The sequence below is a fragment of the Podarcis cretensis genome (assembly GCF_951804945.1).
Source record: "Podarcis cretensis genome assembly, chromosome: 16".
Taxonomy (NCBI): Eukaryota; Metazoa; Chordata; class Lepidosauria; order Squamata; family Lacertidae; genus Podarcis; species Podarcis cretensis.
The window spans coordinates 29,659,490-29,674,449 of record NC_137186.1 but is presented as its reverse complement, the minus strand read 5'-3'; the positions used below and the strand labels follow the sequence as shown (position 1 = coordinate 29,674,449).

Genomic DNA, 14,960 nt, shown 5'->3' with positions numbered 1-14,960 from the left:
ATGGGCGCCACAACCCCATAGTCATCTTTGACTGGACTCAACTGTCCAGGGGTTTACCTTTTTTTAACCTTTCCAGGGAACAATTGGAACTATGGCTCTGTGAGGGGAATAGGAGGCACCTAACAACTCTCAGCACCCTTAACAAACCACACTTCCCAGAATTCTTTGGTGGAAGCCATGACTGTTTGAAACTGTATACTTGTGAAAGCCAATGTGGTGTGGTGGTTAGAGTGTTGGACTAGGGCCTGGGAGACCTGGGTTCAAATCCCCACTCAGTCATTAAGCTCACCAGGTGGTCTTGAGCCAGTCACTGCCTCTCAGCTTAACACCCCTTGCAGGGTTGTTGTGAGCTTAAAATGGGGAGGGACAAACCACGTGTACCACCTTGAGCTCCTTGGAGGAAAAGGGGGGTGTATAAATGCAAGAAATAGGTAAAAATTGTGCCGTAAATCTGTGGTGCGAATGTGTTTTTACTCATAATCACAGTCGTAGGCCACATTTCCCCCAAGTACATCTATGCTCAAAGAAGTTCGTGTAAAACAAAACAAAAATACAGTACAGTGGTACCTCGGGTTAAGTACTTAATTTGTTCCGGAGGTCCGTTCTTAACCTGAAACTGTTCTTAACCTGAAGCACCACTTTAGCTAATGGGGCCTCCTTATGCCGCCGCGCCGCCGGAGCACGATTTCTGTTCTCATCCTGAAGCAAAGTTCTTAACCTGAGGTAATATTTCTGGGTTAGCGGACTCTGTAACCTGAAGCGTATGTAACCCGAGATACCCCTGTAGTACAATAAAATAAAATCAAGAAATACAGTGCCTGAAATGACCCCCATAACCACACCACCTCCAATTTTCCAAGACTGATCTATTCAGAAATTGATCTGTCTCCAACCTTCAGGGTAGAAGTGGAGACAAGGTTCTGATATTGTTTGTTGGAATAGGGAACAGCCACTCCATTAAATGGCGTACAGTGAATAACCCTAAATCAGCTCTCTGTATTATATTTAGCAAGAAGCTACTAATTAGGCAAGACCCCTGGCCCTTCCACCTTTTGATCTTGCTAAACAATGGACAAACCAGCCATTCACCATGATAGCTGATATGAGGATGACATGAAAGGGTTCTTTTTCATTATTAAAAAAAAGAAGAAGGCTCTGGGATGATTACAGGCAACTAGTCCTATCATTTCGATTATCTTTAACTGTTAAATACAGAGTATGAAAACAGGTTGTAAAAATATAATGAGGTGTTTTGTTTTTACCTCAGAGTTACAATCGGCCATTTTGGGGACAGCATGTCAAATGCCATAATAGTGCCATGGAAGTGGTATCGGTCTACATAATCACGCACAGAGAAATTCCGCAGAGATAGTGGAAGTGGCGAGAGAAGGGGTAAAATTCATATAGGTCCCGTCCAAACCATACGCTCATACCATGACGTCCCTTTCACAGTCATGGAGCATCCTGGGAGCTGTCATTTGTTAAGGGTGCTGGGAGTTGCAGCTCTGTGATCTCAGTGCTCTTAACAAACCACCATTCCCAGGATTCTCCATGACTACTACCGACGTATCCGTTGCCCCATAAGATGCACCTGACCGTTAGATGCACCTAGTTTTTAGAAGGGGAATGCAATAAAAAAATTTTTTTTAAAGGGAGCGCTGAGCACAGCCTGTATGCATCCCAGTGTGCTGGACCCGGGGGGGGGGGGGTTACCGAGAGGCATGGTCAGAGTCTGGTCCTGGGTCGAGGGTCTGAAGACTGTCTACCAAGGGCGAAGCAGGGTCCAAAGCAAGAAGCCAGGTGTGGTTGGGAACTCTGGAAGAACAGGTCTGGGTGCTGGCAGAAACAGGTTTCCAACTACGTTGCTCCTGCAACCTGGGACTGGGCTGACTGGCCTTTATCTCCTCTGAGGCCAGGGGTGGTCCCGGCCCACAGGTGACCCACCTCTCCTGGCCTTAAGGCGAGCACTCCTCCTGAGAGCACTTAGTTCCCTCTGCCTCTCTGCCCTGAGCCTCTGTAGCTCAGGAGAGGCTGGAGGGTTATTGGACCCAGAGGCAACCTCAGCTTCCCCTGACAGGGCTGGGAGAGGCGCACCTGCAGGCAATGGGTCCTCAATCACCTCTGGAGCCAGAGTGGATACACCTGGTGTCTGCTCCTGAGGACCCGGCACAGGTGCAAGCCCTTCAGATTCAAGCCCCTGCCCCGGCTCAGCCGGCCCTGGAGGCAGGGACTCCTGTGCAGGCTGGGACTCCTCAGGTTCAGCTTCTGAATCAGATTCCCAGGCCATCACACCCAGGCTCTGCTCAGCGCTCCCTTTCATGAGCCGCGTGGAACGTGTGTGCGGCTCTTGGGGGCTTTTCCTGCCTGCCTCCCACCTGCATTCGCTCCATAAGATGCACACACATTTCCCCTTACTTTTTAGGAGGGAAAAAGTGTGTCTTATGGAGCGAAAAATACGGTAAATAATAATAATAAGAATAATCTTTATTGTGGTCCAAAAACCAGTAACATAGATTCAGAATAAAATGCAGATTCATACAGACAACCCCCCGGGAGAGGGAGACCGAGACGATATTTGTTTAGTCTTAATGCCACCTTCTGTCTTGTACCATCTGGGCTATGATACCGCCCTTGAATCTCTGAGGCAAAGGCTTGGGACATATCACATAGCGATCTCCAATCTCAATCTCATGTTATCTGTGGTCTGATAGCAGTAGGAATTAATTACGGGTACGATTTTCCTGCATATCTTAGAAATCTGTCTGTGCCAACTTATCGGCGTCTCTTTACCAAAGGCAGATTAAATGTATTTCCATCAGAAGTGCTAAATGGCAGACTGAGAGGCATCCTTTATCAGAATAGGCTCTGTGTATGCTCTCAGGGCGTCGATTGTATGAGGCATATCCTACTGCATTGCAGACAATATGAGCAAACTAGGGATCTATTGGGATGCGGGTGGAGCTGGGGTCTAAACCACTGAGCCTTGGGCTTGCCGATTGAAAGGTTGGCGAATCGAATCCCTGCGACGGGGTGAGCTCCTGTTGCTCGGTCCCAGCTCCTGCCAACCTAGCAGTTCAAAAGCACGTCAAAGTGAAAGATAAATAGGTACCGCTTTGGCGGGAAAGTAAGCGGCATTTCCGTGCGCTGCTCTGGTTTCGCCAGAAGTGGCTTAGTCATGCTGGCCACATGACCTGGAAAAGCTGTCTGTGGACAAACGCCGGCTCTCTCGGCCAGTAAAGCGAGATGAGCGCCACAACCCCAGAGTCGTTCACTATTGGACGTAACTGTCAGGGGTCCTTTACCTTTACCTTTTTAGGGATCTATTGATTAAACCCCTACTGGCAAATCAGCCGGGTAAATCTGAAGACTACTATACTAAATATCTTCTGGATGACAAGTCTAATGATATCACAGTGGCCATGACAAAGTTTCTTTTGGTAGTCTTACTAAATAGTGTTTTAAGTGTAACCATAAAAGGTAAAGGGACCCCTGACTATTAGGTCCAGTCGTGACTGACTCTGGGGTTGCGGCGCTCATCTATTAATTGGCTGAGGGAGCTGGCGTACAGCTTCCGGGTCATGTGGCCAGCATGACTAAGCCGCTTCTGGCGAACCAGAGCAGTGCACGGAAATGCCATACACCTTCCCGCCGGAGCGGTACCTATTTATCTCCTTGCACTTTGACGTGCTTTTGAACTGCTAGGTTGGCAGGAGCGGAGACAGAGCAACGGGAGCTCACCCCGTAGCGGGGATTTGAACCGCCGACCTTCTGATCGGCAAGTCCTAGGCTTTGTGGTTTAACCCACAGCGCCACCTGCGTCCCATAGTGTAACCATAGTTGAAGGAAAGAATAGGGTGTTTTGGAGCACATTCTAGACCACAGCTTCCCAAACTTTTCATGCTGGTGACATACATTTTAGACATGCATCGTTTCGCGGCACAGTAGTTCAGTTTTACTAGCAAACCAGAACGAACCCCATTCCAGCCCTTGGAGGAACGTGGGGAGTGTTCGTGTGACACACCTACACACTGCAGCCGACACACAAATGTCGCGACACAGGATTTGGAAAGCTCTATTATCAGGGCTGCCATATGTCCACATCACCGGGATTTTAAAGGTGTAATTTACGTCGGGGGGGGGGGGGGATTTGTCCTGGGTCTTAGACGAGTCAAATTTTTCCACACTTTTGGGGTGTCCTGGTTTTTACTTTTTGAAATATGGCAACTCTATCAGTTCTAGCTCTTTGACTTTGATTTCAAGACTGAGTTTGCATTCTTTTGAGACAAAATTATTCCCTGGACAACTCTCTTAATTTCAGCTGCCGGATTTAGGCAGGGGAAAGTCCCGTTTGTTGTTAAGCAAATTGGGAATAGGAACCTTTGTCAATCTGTGACAAGTCACCCAGGGACCTACCAGTTGACCCTCCCCCCTGTTTTAAAGTCTGCCAGTGAATGAATATCCCCAAAGTTGCTCTGAATAACTCTCGTTTTGTTTTCCACAGCTCCACATTGTTCACATGAACACCAAGTACAAAACCATCACAGAAGCCAAAGGGCACCCCAACGGACTTGCTGTCTTGGGCTTCTTGTTTAAGGTATCTCCTGAGAAGCAGCTGCTGTTATGTTATTTAAAGTACCTACAGGAGACACACATTCATATATGTTCATTCTTTACCATCTATCATCTATCTATCTATCTATCATCTATCTATCTATCTATCTATCTATCTATCTATTATCTATCTATCTATCTATCTATCTATCTATCTATCATCTATCTATCTATCTATCTATCTATCTATCTATCTATATCATCTATCATCTATATCTATCTATCTATCAGTCTATCTATCTATCTATCTATCTATCTATCTATCATCTATCTATCTATCTATCTATCTATCTATCTATCTATCTATCATCTATCTATCTATCTATCTATCTATCATCTATCTATCATCTATCTATCTATCTATCTAATCTATCTATCTATCTCTATCTATCATCTATCTATCTATCTATCTATCTATCTATCTATCTATCTGTCATCTATCTATCTATCTATCTATCATCTATCTATCTATCTATCTATCTATCTATCTATCTATCTATCTATCTATCATCTCTCTCTCTCTCTCTCTCTCTCTCTCTCTCTCTCTCATATCTATCTCTATCTATCTATCTAGCATCCATCCATCCATCCATCCATAATTTAGGTTCATTTGCAAAATTCTAAGTGAAGTACTTGAAGCAAGGTTTTCAGAGGCCATGTTTACAACGTGGGGAGGAGACTGTATCCTGTTTGGTTACCTTTGTTTGTCTGCTTGATGCTGGAGGGGTAACAGCTTGAGGGCAAAGGGACTTTGCAATGGGTCAAGCACCAAAGATGCATACTAGATTTTTGCACTGCAGGTATCTGATGCAGACAATACCAATTACAACACCATCGTCACTGGCCTGAGGAATATCACTCGTGCAGGTGAGCATCGAACCTCAGGCAATCCTTTAGAATGCTTGGATTTGGTGGATCAGGGCCACATGCACACCATACCTTTTTGGGGCTCTTGCTAGTGCTTGGTACCAATTGATTATTGCCTAAGGGAAAGCAACATGCCAGCAAGTTTGGGTGAATCTACCAATTTCAGTTTCTTTTCTTTTCTTTTAAATAATATTTTTATTAGTTTTCACTTACAATCCAATAATAGCTTCATTATAACAATGCCAATTATTGATACCAATTGTACAAATACTTAATTATAACATTTAGATAGTGGGCCCCCGTGTGCTAGATTTGATAAACTGATTATTTGCTTTATCTCTGCGCTCCAAAATCTTATTAATTTCCATTACATTCCGGTCATTATAATAATCTCTTATACAACAACTGCAATATTAATAACTTCTATTCATGTTGACACGTTAAATGATTTATAAGCTACAAGTGAGGAACTCAAACTATATCTCTGTTCTTCCTGTGTGTGGCAATTATTCTGTCTGTGGTGTTTCTTCCTGTCCTTGTGAGATGTTTTTTCTTTCCCCTGGTTGTTGCTGTTAACCATCATGCCTTAGGCGGAGCTAATATCCCGTTGTTGTCCCAGAAATCCAGTTTCTTATTTTCGTAGTCTTGTGTTCCCCCTTCACATCAATTTATTTAAAAAATAAATAAAAGTGCTCATGAAAATCCAGCAGGATCTTAGTGCGAATTCCCCTCACAGGCAAGTTTTAGCAGAGCAATTTCCCCTACGGCAGTGCATTTCTGTACGTTCTCCATTTGAAATGGAGTTGCGTGTTGAGGACCCCCAAGACACCCCTGAATAAAAACACGTTCACACATCATTTTTGTTTTGGTTTTTGGCATAATTTTGGCCACAACTTTATTGAATTACAGTAAGTGAGTGACACGGGTGGTGCTGTGGGTTAAACCACAGAGCCTAGGACTTGCTGATCAGAAGGTCGGCGGTTCAAATCCCCACAACGGGGTGAGCTCCCTGTTGCTCGGTCTCAGCTCCTGCCAACCTAGCAGTTTGAAAGCACATCAAAGTGCAAGTAGATAAATAGGTACCACTCCGGCGGGAAGGTAAACGGCGTTTCTGTGTGCTGCTCTGGTTCGCCAGAAGTGGCTTAGTCATGCTGGCCACATGACTTGGAAGCTGGGAGATGAGTGCCGCAACCCCAGAGTCGGTCACGACTGGACCGAATGGTCAGGGATCCCCTTTACTTGCTTAGGCATTGTTTAGCGATTATCTGTTCCCACTTGGAGGTAGGAACAGAACTGACAACCACACCTGCGTGGAAGTTAGTAAGGGTAAGCCATTTTGAGGAGAGAAAAAGCTGGGCTCCAGGCTCACACCTCTCCCCAAATGCTCCCAGGGGCTCTTGCATGGTTCTAGCCCTTTGTCAGGGATATGGACAAAAGCATGGGGAGCCCCTGGATTCCTTTAATGGAATACCCTTGCAGCAGCAGCATTGGCGGGGCAGGCACAGCCAACCTCATCCCCTCTACCAACCAAAAAATTAACCAATGCCTAAGCGCAACTTACAAGTTGTGACGATTTGCTACGCAGTAGGCAAAACCCAAATGGCACCAGCCAATCAGCCAAATGGTAAAATTCCTACCAGTCCCCTGCTCCAAAGCAAACGATCCCATGACAGGCATAGGAAGGTCAGCGCAAACAAACCCTAAATAAAGGGAGGGTGGGTGGGTAATCCGATGAGCGCAGCGAAAAGAAGCAGCTCGACGCTGCACATAGGGACCTATATGGCACCCCCATCAATCAAATAAAATTGCAACAATCAATTTCCCCCAGCAACATTGGAGGTGCCCAATCAAATCCGCGGCCAACCAAACTAACCCGCCCAGCAACAGGGAATGTCATGGTTGCTCCCACCACAACACATGCTCTCTATGAAGGAGAACCCGCTTTCTCGTTTCCCTTCCTCACACCCCAGTGAGAGAGCCAGTGTGGTGTAGTGGTTAAGACCAGTGGACTCGTAATCTGGTGAACCGGGTTCGATTCCCCGCTCCTCCACATGCAGCTGCTGGGTGACCTTGGGCCAGTCACACTTCTCAGAAGTCTCTCAACCTCACTCACCTCACAGAGTGTTTGTTGTGGGGGAGGAAGAGAAAGGAGAATGTTGGCTGCTTTGAGACTCCTTTGGGTAGTGGTAAAGCGGGATATCAAATCCAAACCCCAACACGGAGTAATGGTTCCAAACTACAAGAAAGAAGAGTCCATCTAAACATTAGGAAGAACTTCCTGACAGTAAGAGCTGTTCGACAGTGGAATTTGCTGCCAAGGAGTGTGGTGGAGTCTACTTCTTTGGAGGTCTTTGAGCAGATGCTTGACAACCATATGTCAGGAGTGCTCTGATGGTGTTTCCTGCTTGGCAGGGGGTTGGACTCGATGGCCCTTGGGGTCTCTTCCAACTCTATGATTCTATGATTCTATGATTCTCTGTTTCTGTTTCTCTGCTTAGAGGATTATGTCGAGCTGGCCTCCACGTTTTCTCTGAGCAACCTCCTCCCCAACATGGCCTTACTCTCCAAATATTATCGCTACAAGGGCTCCCTCACCACCCCAAACTGTGAAGAAGTGGTTCAATGGACTGTGTTCGAAGAGAACATCCCAATCAGCAAGCCACAGGTGAGAAAACCAAACATTTCTATGTCCAGTGTTGCTCTTGTTTCTCATTTTAGCTGAAAAAGGCTGTGGCTTTCCAAAAACAAAAATGGCTCCCAATCTAAAATGACACAAGAAGAGCTTGCTGGACCAGGCCACTGGCTTATCTAGCCAAGCATCTTGTACAGTGGTACCTCAGGTTAAGTACTTAATTTGTTCCAGAGGTCCGTTCTTAACCTGAAACTGTTCTTAACCTGAAGCACCACTTTAGCTAATGGGGCCTCCCGCTGCCGCCGCGCCACCGAAGCACGATTTCTGTTCTCATCCTGAAGCAAAGTTCTTAACCCGAGGTACTATTTCTGGGTTAGTGGAGTCTGTAACCTGAAGCGTATGTAACCCGAGGTACCACTGTATTCAAAGAAATGCTGCCTCTGTCAGTTGAAAACACAGCCGTTGTCAGCCACAGTGATTTGAAGTCCATATTGTGTTATAGGTTTCATTTTTTTTTGACCTGGCAATATCTTGTGAATCACAATGTGTGAGTGTGTGTTATGCAAAAATCACAATGTGGGGAAAACCGTGAAGCCAGCCAATGCTTCTCTTGATTCCTGCAGCCATTGTTAACTTGGCCAGCTCAGCTCTCCCCAGCCTCATGCAGGGGGGCAGCGAATCACAAGAGCAGGCGCTGGCAGAAATCACAATGCGGGGAAAACCATGAAGCCAGCCTATGCCTCTACAGAGCTCCATCCCTATTCAGTTATCGTGATATATTGGTATATGTCAGGGGCCCACAAAGACCGTTTTACCAGCCAACGAGTTGCCCCCGAACTGAGCAGCCCGCTCGACAAGTCCCTTGCGTGCTACGCTAAACCAGTGCAGCACGGCGCGGGGACTCGCCGACTGGTGCCGGAAATCGTGTCTGCACATGTGCAGATACTGGAAAGCATGTCTGCGCATGCCCAGACGCCGAAAATCGCTTCTGTGCAGGCGTCTGGGCATGTGCAGAAGCAATTTCTGGCACCACAGACATGCGCAGACGCAATTTCCGGCATTGCACTGCACCAGTCTGGCCCATGGCCAGTAAACCTTGTTGACCCCTGGTATATGTTGTGATATTTTGGTATATATTGACATATGTCATTGAAATTCCACTCAGTAGTGATCAGAGGCAGATTCCAATGTACAGTGGTACCTCGGGTTACATACGCTTCAGGTTACATATGCTTCAGGTTACAGACTCTGTTAACCCAGAAATAGTACCTCAGTTTAAGAACTTTGCTTCAAGATGGGAACAGAAATCATGTGGCGGTGGCGTGGCGGCAAGGGGAGGCCCCATTAGCTAAAGTGGTGCTTCAGGTTAAGAACTGTTTCAGGTTAAGAACGGACCTACAGAACGAATTAAGTTCTTAACCTGAGGTACCACTGTATAGTTAGCAGAGTAAAAACTTAAACACATTGCAGGATTCCCCCAAAATAGTCCAGAGGCAATTAATATTTCATCCAGCAGAGCTTTACTGCTACTGAAGGCAAATGAGCATAATGGTCACAAATCTATTACATTCAGGACTGGCACTGTCCATAAGAAATCCAGTTGCAGCACACTTAACGTAAACTTACAATAACTTATAAAAAGTCTAAACCTTAACACTAAGCAAGCTATGTACAGAACAGCACACCAGAAGGAAGAGAGATAGAAAGAGAAAGTGAAACCGAGGCTCCTTCTGGCCTTATTATTATTGCCAGCATGACCTTGACAGAAGAGATAAGAGAACCAGTTTAAGCCAGCTGTACTTAGCTTCTCTGAAGGAATAACCCAAACATCACGATTCTTCTGCTTGTTTCTTTCACACACAGAAGCCTCCAGAACCCTCTTGAATTATGGTAATTAGAATAGGAATGATCTCTACACATCAGATCAACGCTTTGTTTATAAATCTTTCTAAATGAATACAGTAGTACCTCGGGTTAAGTACTTAATTCGTTCCAGAGGTCCGTTCTTAACCTGAAACTGTTCTTAACCTGAAGCACCACTTTAGCTAATGGGGCCTCCTGCTGCCGCTGCACCACCGGAGCACAATTTCTGTTCTTATCCTAAAGCAAAGTTCTTAACCTGAAGCACTATTTCTGGGTTAGTGGAGTATGTAACCTGAAGCATATGTAACCTGAAGTGCATGTAACCTGCAGCGTATGTAACCAGAGGTACTACTGTACATGCCAGCACCTAGCCCCTAGTAACTGCTAAACCATTCTCTCATTCCTCTATTTAGCTGAATGCATTTGTCAACACCCTTTACTACAAAAGCGCTGGAACGACTTCCCTGAAAATGACCAACAACTTCCGCCCACTGCAGCCTCTTCATGGTCGCAAAGTCTACGCTTCCAGAGACGCCACCGTTAGCCGTGGCTCCCCACTGGCTGTCAATCATCTCTTCCCTCTGCTTTTGGCTGTTTTGATTGGCCAGCTTTCTGGCCCCTCCTAGGTGTCTCTATCGAGTTCAGTAATTACGATGGGTGATGGCTTCGTGGCATCTTCATATCCATGCATCTTCACTGTGATCCTTTTCTAGCCGCTGATCTGAACATTGAATGAGTTGGAGCAAAACTGGCAATGAGAAAAGAACGCAACATCTGACGATTGTATTTTGCTTATTTTTTGGGGAAAGGTGGTTTCATCCTGTTAACAGACTGGCTCAAAATCCCGAGAAGGCCTCCAGAAATCCTGTCGGCATTGCTGAGGAATTAGTGGCAAACTGGTGTTACTTAGCCCCCCCAAAAGTGTGCTGAATCAAAAAATGTAGGGTGCCAAATTTTCTGATGCTTGAAGGCAGCCTTGTTAATCTTTCTGCATTTTCCTGCAAACGTGGCCTGTTTATGTTGCGTGGCGAGTTCCCACCCCCCTAGTGGAAATAAAGACACATGACACAAATATTAAGGTTAATGGGCTAATTAAGGCCACAACTTTATTGGTTATAGGTGATGAGCGATATTGGCTTAGGCATTGGTCCTAACCGACTATATCTGGCTTCAGCCCGTTCGCTTGAAGTCCGGGAAGGGTTAACCACCAGTAGGGGGAGTCATGCTGATGCACATCAACTAGGAACTCCCCCAGGGTCACCGCTCCGGGGCGTGCCTTAGCCCCTCACCTCCATAGGCTTCGGACAGGGTCACGCCCCCCGGAATCCTTTATCGGACTACCCTTCAATATGTGGGGCAGGTGATGGCGCTTCCTCCCCTCTTCCATCTACAAAACAATACCAATACCAATGCCTAACTGCCAATACCAAGAAAGTTGTGATGATTTGCTGTGAGGTAAGCGAAAAACCAAGTGGCTGGTACCAATTTGCCAAGTGGAAAAAATTCCTACCAGGCTCCTCAATGGTGACCAACCGAGGTCCATAGCAAGGTCAGGGACGAAAACCTTAAAGGGCGGGAGGGTGGGAAACAGGAGCAGCTGGAGGAAGCAACAGAGGGAGATTCCCCGGCCATGCCCCCTTTAAATAGGTCAGGCCACGCCCCCAGAGCCAGCCGATTGGCTGTCCAGGGGGTGACACGGTTGGGGATTCCCCAATCGCATGGAAGCTGAGCGCCAGGCACCGTGCGCATGGTAGGGGCATGAAGCCCGCAACACCAACTCCTTTGCAGGGCGGAAGTGGCTTTATCACAAAAGTTGTGACCTACACAATTATCAAAATTTTCTGATCTACCCTCCAGAAAGCACATGGTGCTTCACGCATATCAATAGTACTAGGTTGAATATATAGAGGCAACTTATGTATATAGCAAGGTGCTATTTTAGGGTTTCAAAACCTCTAATTAAACTTTAGTCCTGCCCTTGAATTGCTTCGAGAACAGAACTGGACCAGGTCAGCTATTCCCTGTGTGGAGCCCCACCGTTAAGATGCTGCAGCCAACTTGTTTTTAGATGATCTCACTTCAGCAAAAGCTCCAGCTGCCACAGTGTCCTTGTCATTTGGTGCCTTTGCCATTACCCGAGTTGCTAGACATTTTTCCGGGTCTGCCTTGCTGCCAGCTAATGTCCTGTAATCCTTGCGAAGGTAGCTGCAAAATATTCAAGATGGGGAAAAAAAAAACTTGATAGGTTTGATAGACCACTTGCAGAAACCAAAAACGGCAATATTGGTGGCCATTTTCCAAGATGGCGGCCAAGTGCCTAAGCAACAAAAAAGTAGCATCCTTGATATTTAAATTCAGCACACTTCCCTCCCGTACAGAAATAGCATCACTTGCACCTAATTTCCCCCTGTCTGTTGTTAGTATTGGAAAAGAAATCTAGCCTAGACTTGGATTCTCAGATGTTGCTGGACTAGAACTCCCATCATCCCTAGTTGGGAAGCGCCATTCTTATAAGATGATGGGGGTTTAATCTAGCAGCATCCAGTAACCCAAAGGGGAAAGGCTGGCCTAGCCTATAAGACACACACCTCAATCTACAAGTTGTGTATAGTTGCATTGAAATGGATAGCATAGCCCCACAATTGACTCACCAAGTTGGGGGCAGCTTTGGGAATAGAATTGTGCCAAACTTTCAACTTTGCCAGATGTCGTGATCTGCTTTGGGGAAGAGGGAACATAACGCACAATGTGAAACAAAAGCTGAAACAATGTAAACTGAAATTATAATAAATAAATCCAGAGTTCTTAGTTTTTCCATGATGGGAGGCCTCTGTCCCATTCATTCCTGTCAGGGGCTCAGGAGCTGAGGCACAGGGAAGAGAGGAGATGGAGAGCGAAGGGGAAGAATCCGAGGGGAGCGTAGGAGAAGAGGACAGTGGACCGAGGGATTCCATGAGCCTCTCCAGCAAATCGGAAGATTCACAGAAGGGGGCGCCAGTGGCCAGGGGTAGGGGGTTCCCAAGGGGAACGCCCCAGGAGCAAGGGGGCAGCAGGGACTCCCAGAGCAGTAGTTGGAAATCAGGACCAGCTTCCCCACCAGAGCAGAGTGGGGGGGAAGAGTCCCAAGGATCGGGGCCAGTGCATTCCCCACCAGGGAGAGAAGATAAGGCAGGGCTGACCACACCTCCATCGGAGAGTCAGACAACGGAGGGGAGGTCAGATCCGGCCAGTATCCCGGAAGAGGGAAGCAGTGACAGAAGTAGTGTAACGGTCAGGAGGAAGGTCACTGGGTTGGCGCGAGAGGCAAGTTCAAATGTACAGGAGCGCGGGACAGCAGAGAATGAGGATTGGGAACCGGGTCCTAAAGCCCGCCGGAGGCAGGGGGAGGAGTTAAGCGACTCAGCGTCAGAAGAGTCCAGAAAGGGGGATGCCCCAGCGGGCAGGAGGACCCAGAGGAGGAGAAAGCAGCGGAAAAGGTGGAGCAGGGCTAGGATCTTAAACTGGTGTCAGAGGGGAGGAGCTTCAGACGGGACTTCGCCGGTCTAGGGTTTAAGACGTAGAGCTGCGCGCTGCGGCTTTGAAATGGAAACTAAACCTCAATAAAGACTTTTGTACATAACGACAGCCTTGCGTTGGTCCTCTGTGAGCTGGGACCTAGGGGCAGCTCTGACAATTCCCCATCCAAAATATTAAATATCTGCTTCGCTATCTGTCTCGGGCAGCCCCTTCCTGTTGAGTTTGTGGAAGAAGTCCTTGTTAGATACATTCACACTTCTATTGTAAGCGCGCAAGCCATGAAATGCACACACACGAACAATAAGGCAATAAACAATTAAGAACACAGTGTTGGACCCACCACAATCTCCAAGGAGCCAAAGATGCCATGGTGCTGGGGTGATTTCCCGGGGTTCAGTTTTGTTATAAGAAAAAAACTGCTCCTTTTCCCTTATGGGGTATTCCAGAGCCCATATAGAGTCCTTAAGTGGGTTCCCTATTGGTAGGAGAAATAACAGAGGCCAACCAGAGTAAGCTAAAAATGCAAAGCAGCTAGTAAGCCTGATCTTTATTCAAGGAACTGTTGCAACACCGCCTTTTAGACCGCCTTTTCTGTGATGTAGGTATGATGTATCTGAGGGGTAGGTCTTAGGTTACACCCCTTCTGTGATGTATGCATGATGTTTCTGGGGGTGGTCTTGATCTACAGGGTGGGAATTTCAAAAGTCTTTATAAGGCCTTGCACGCCATTTTTCTGGGTTCCTCCTCTCTTCTGCGGGTGAGGGGAGCACCCTGTTGCAACAGTTCAATAAAGATCAAGCTGCTTTGCTTCTCAATATTCTCTGGTTGGCCTCTGTTATTCTCTCCTACCAATAGGGAACCCACTTAAGGACTCTATGTGGGCTCTTGGATACCCCATAAGGGCAAAGGGCAATTTTTTGTTTACAACAGAGGGGACCCTGTCTGAATTATTGGAGAGCCACTGCAAGTCTGTGTTGACAACCCTGAGCTGTTTGGACTTGGTATCTGGCAGTGTCCTATGTTCCTACTTCCTTATTCTGCTCCTGCCTGGAGGAAGTTCTGCTCTGTCAAGCCAAGCAATGATCAATGGATGGTCCTTTAGAAGGAACTAATTATAGGCTGAGAGCGACTGAAATACGATGCGAGCAGAGCTGTGACAAATAGATGGAGCTGCCACGTTAGCTTGTCACCCCCGTTCCACTCCATAACTTGCCCCAGGTTAGAATGGGGAGTTACAGGGAAGAGGATCGATCAAGTCTTTCCCTTAGAGCTGGTAATTGGAGCAGGGAAGCAAAATGAGGATGGGAGCGAGCAAAAGGGCCGGATCCTTCCTCTCTGATCCCCACACGCTTTAGGGCCCCTGCAGGGGTCATTTTTATTGCATGTATGCCAACACCCCGTGCTTCTTGGAGGAAAGGTAGAAATCTAAGAAACAGATAAATATGAAAGTACTAAGCAGGAAGGAGAGACA

At 46.8% G+C, this 14,960-nt stretch overlaps 1 protein-coding gene across 3 annotated transcripts in view; it reads left to right on the top strand.

Annotated features, from left to right (window-relative positions):
* The window catches only part of LOC307204911 (carbonic anhydrase 15-like), a 49,262-nt gene extending 38,378 nt beyond the window's left edge, over positions 1-10,884 (top strand). For all 3 annotated transcript variants that reach the window (XM_079957053.1, XM_079957054.1, XM_079957055.1), the window contains 4 exons: positions 4,502-4,594; positions 5,412-5,478; positions 7,977-8,143; positions 10,387-10,884. In XM_079957053.1, the coding sequence (XP_079813179.1) occupies positions 4,502-4,594; positions 5,412-5,478; positions 7,977-8,143; positions 10,387-10,599 (540 nt within the window). In that variant the 3' untranslated portion in view covers positions 10,600-10,884. The remainder of the gene's footprint in view (positions 1-4,501; positions 4,595-5,411; positions 5,479-7,976; positions 8,144-10,386) is intronic.
* The last annotated feature ends 4,076 nt before the right edge of the window (positions 10,885-14,960 follow it).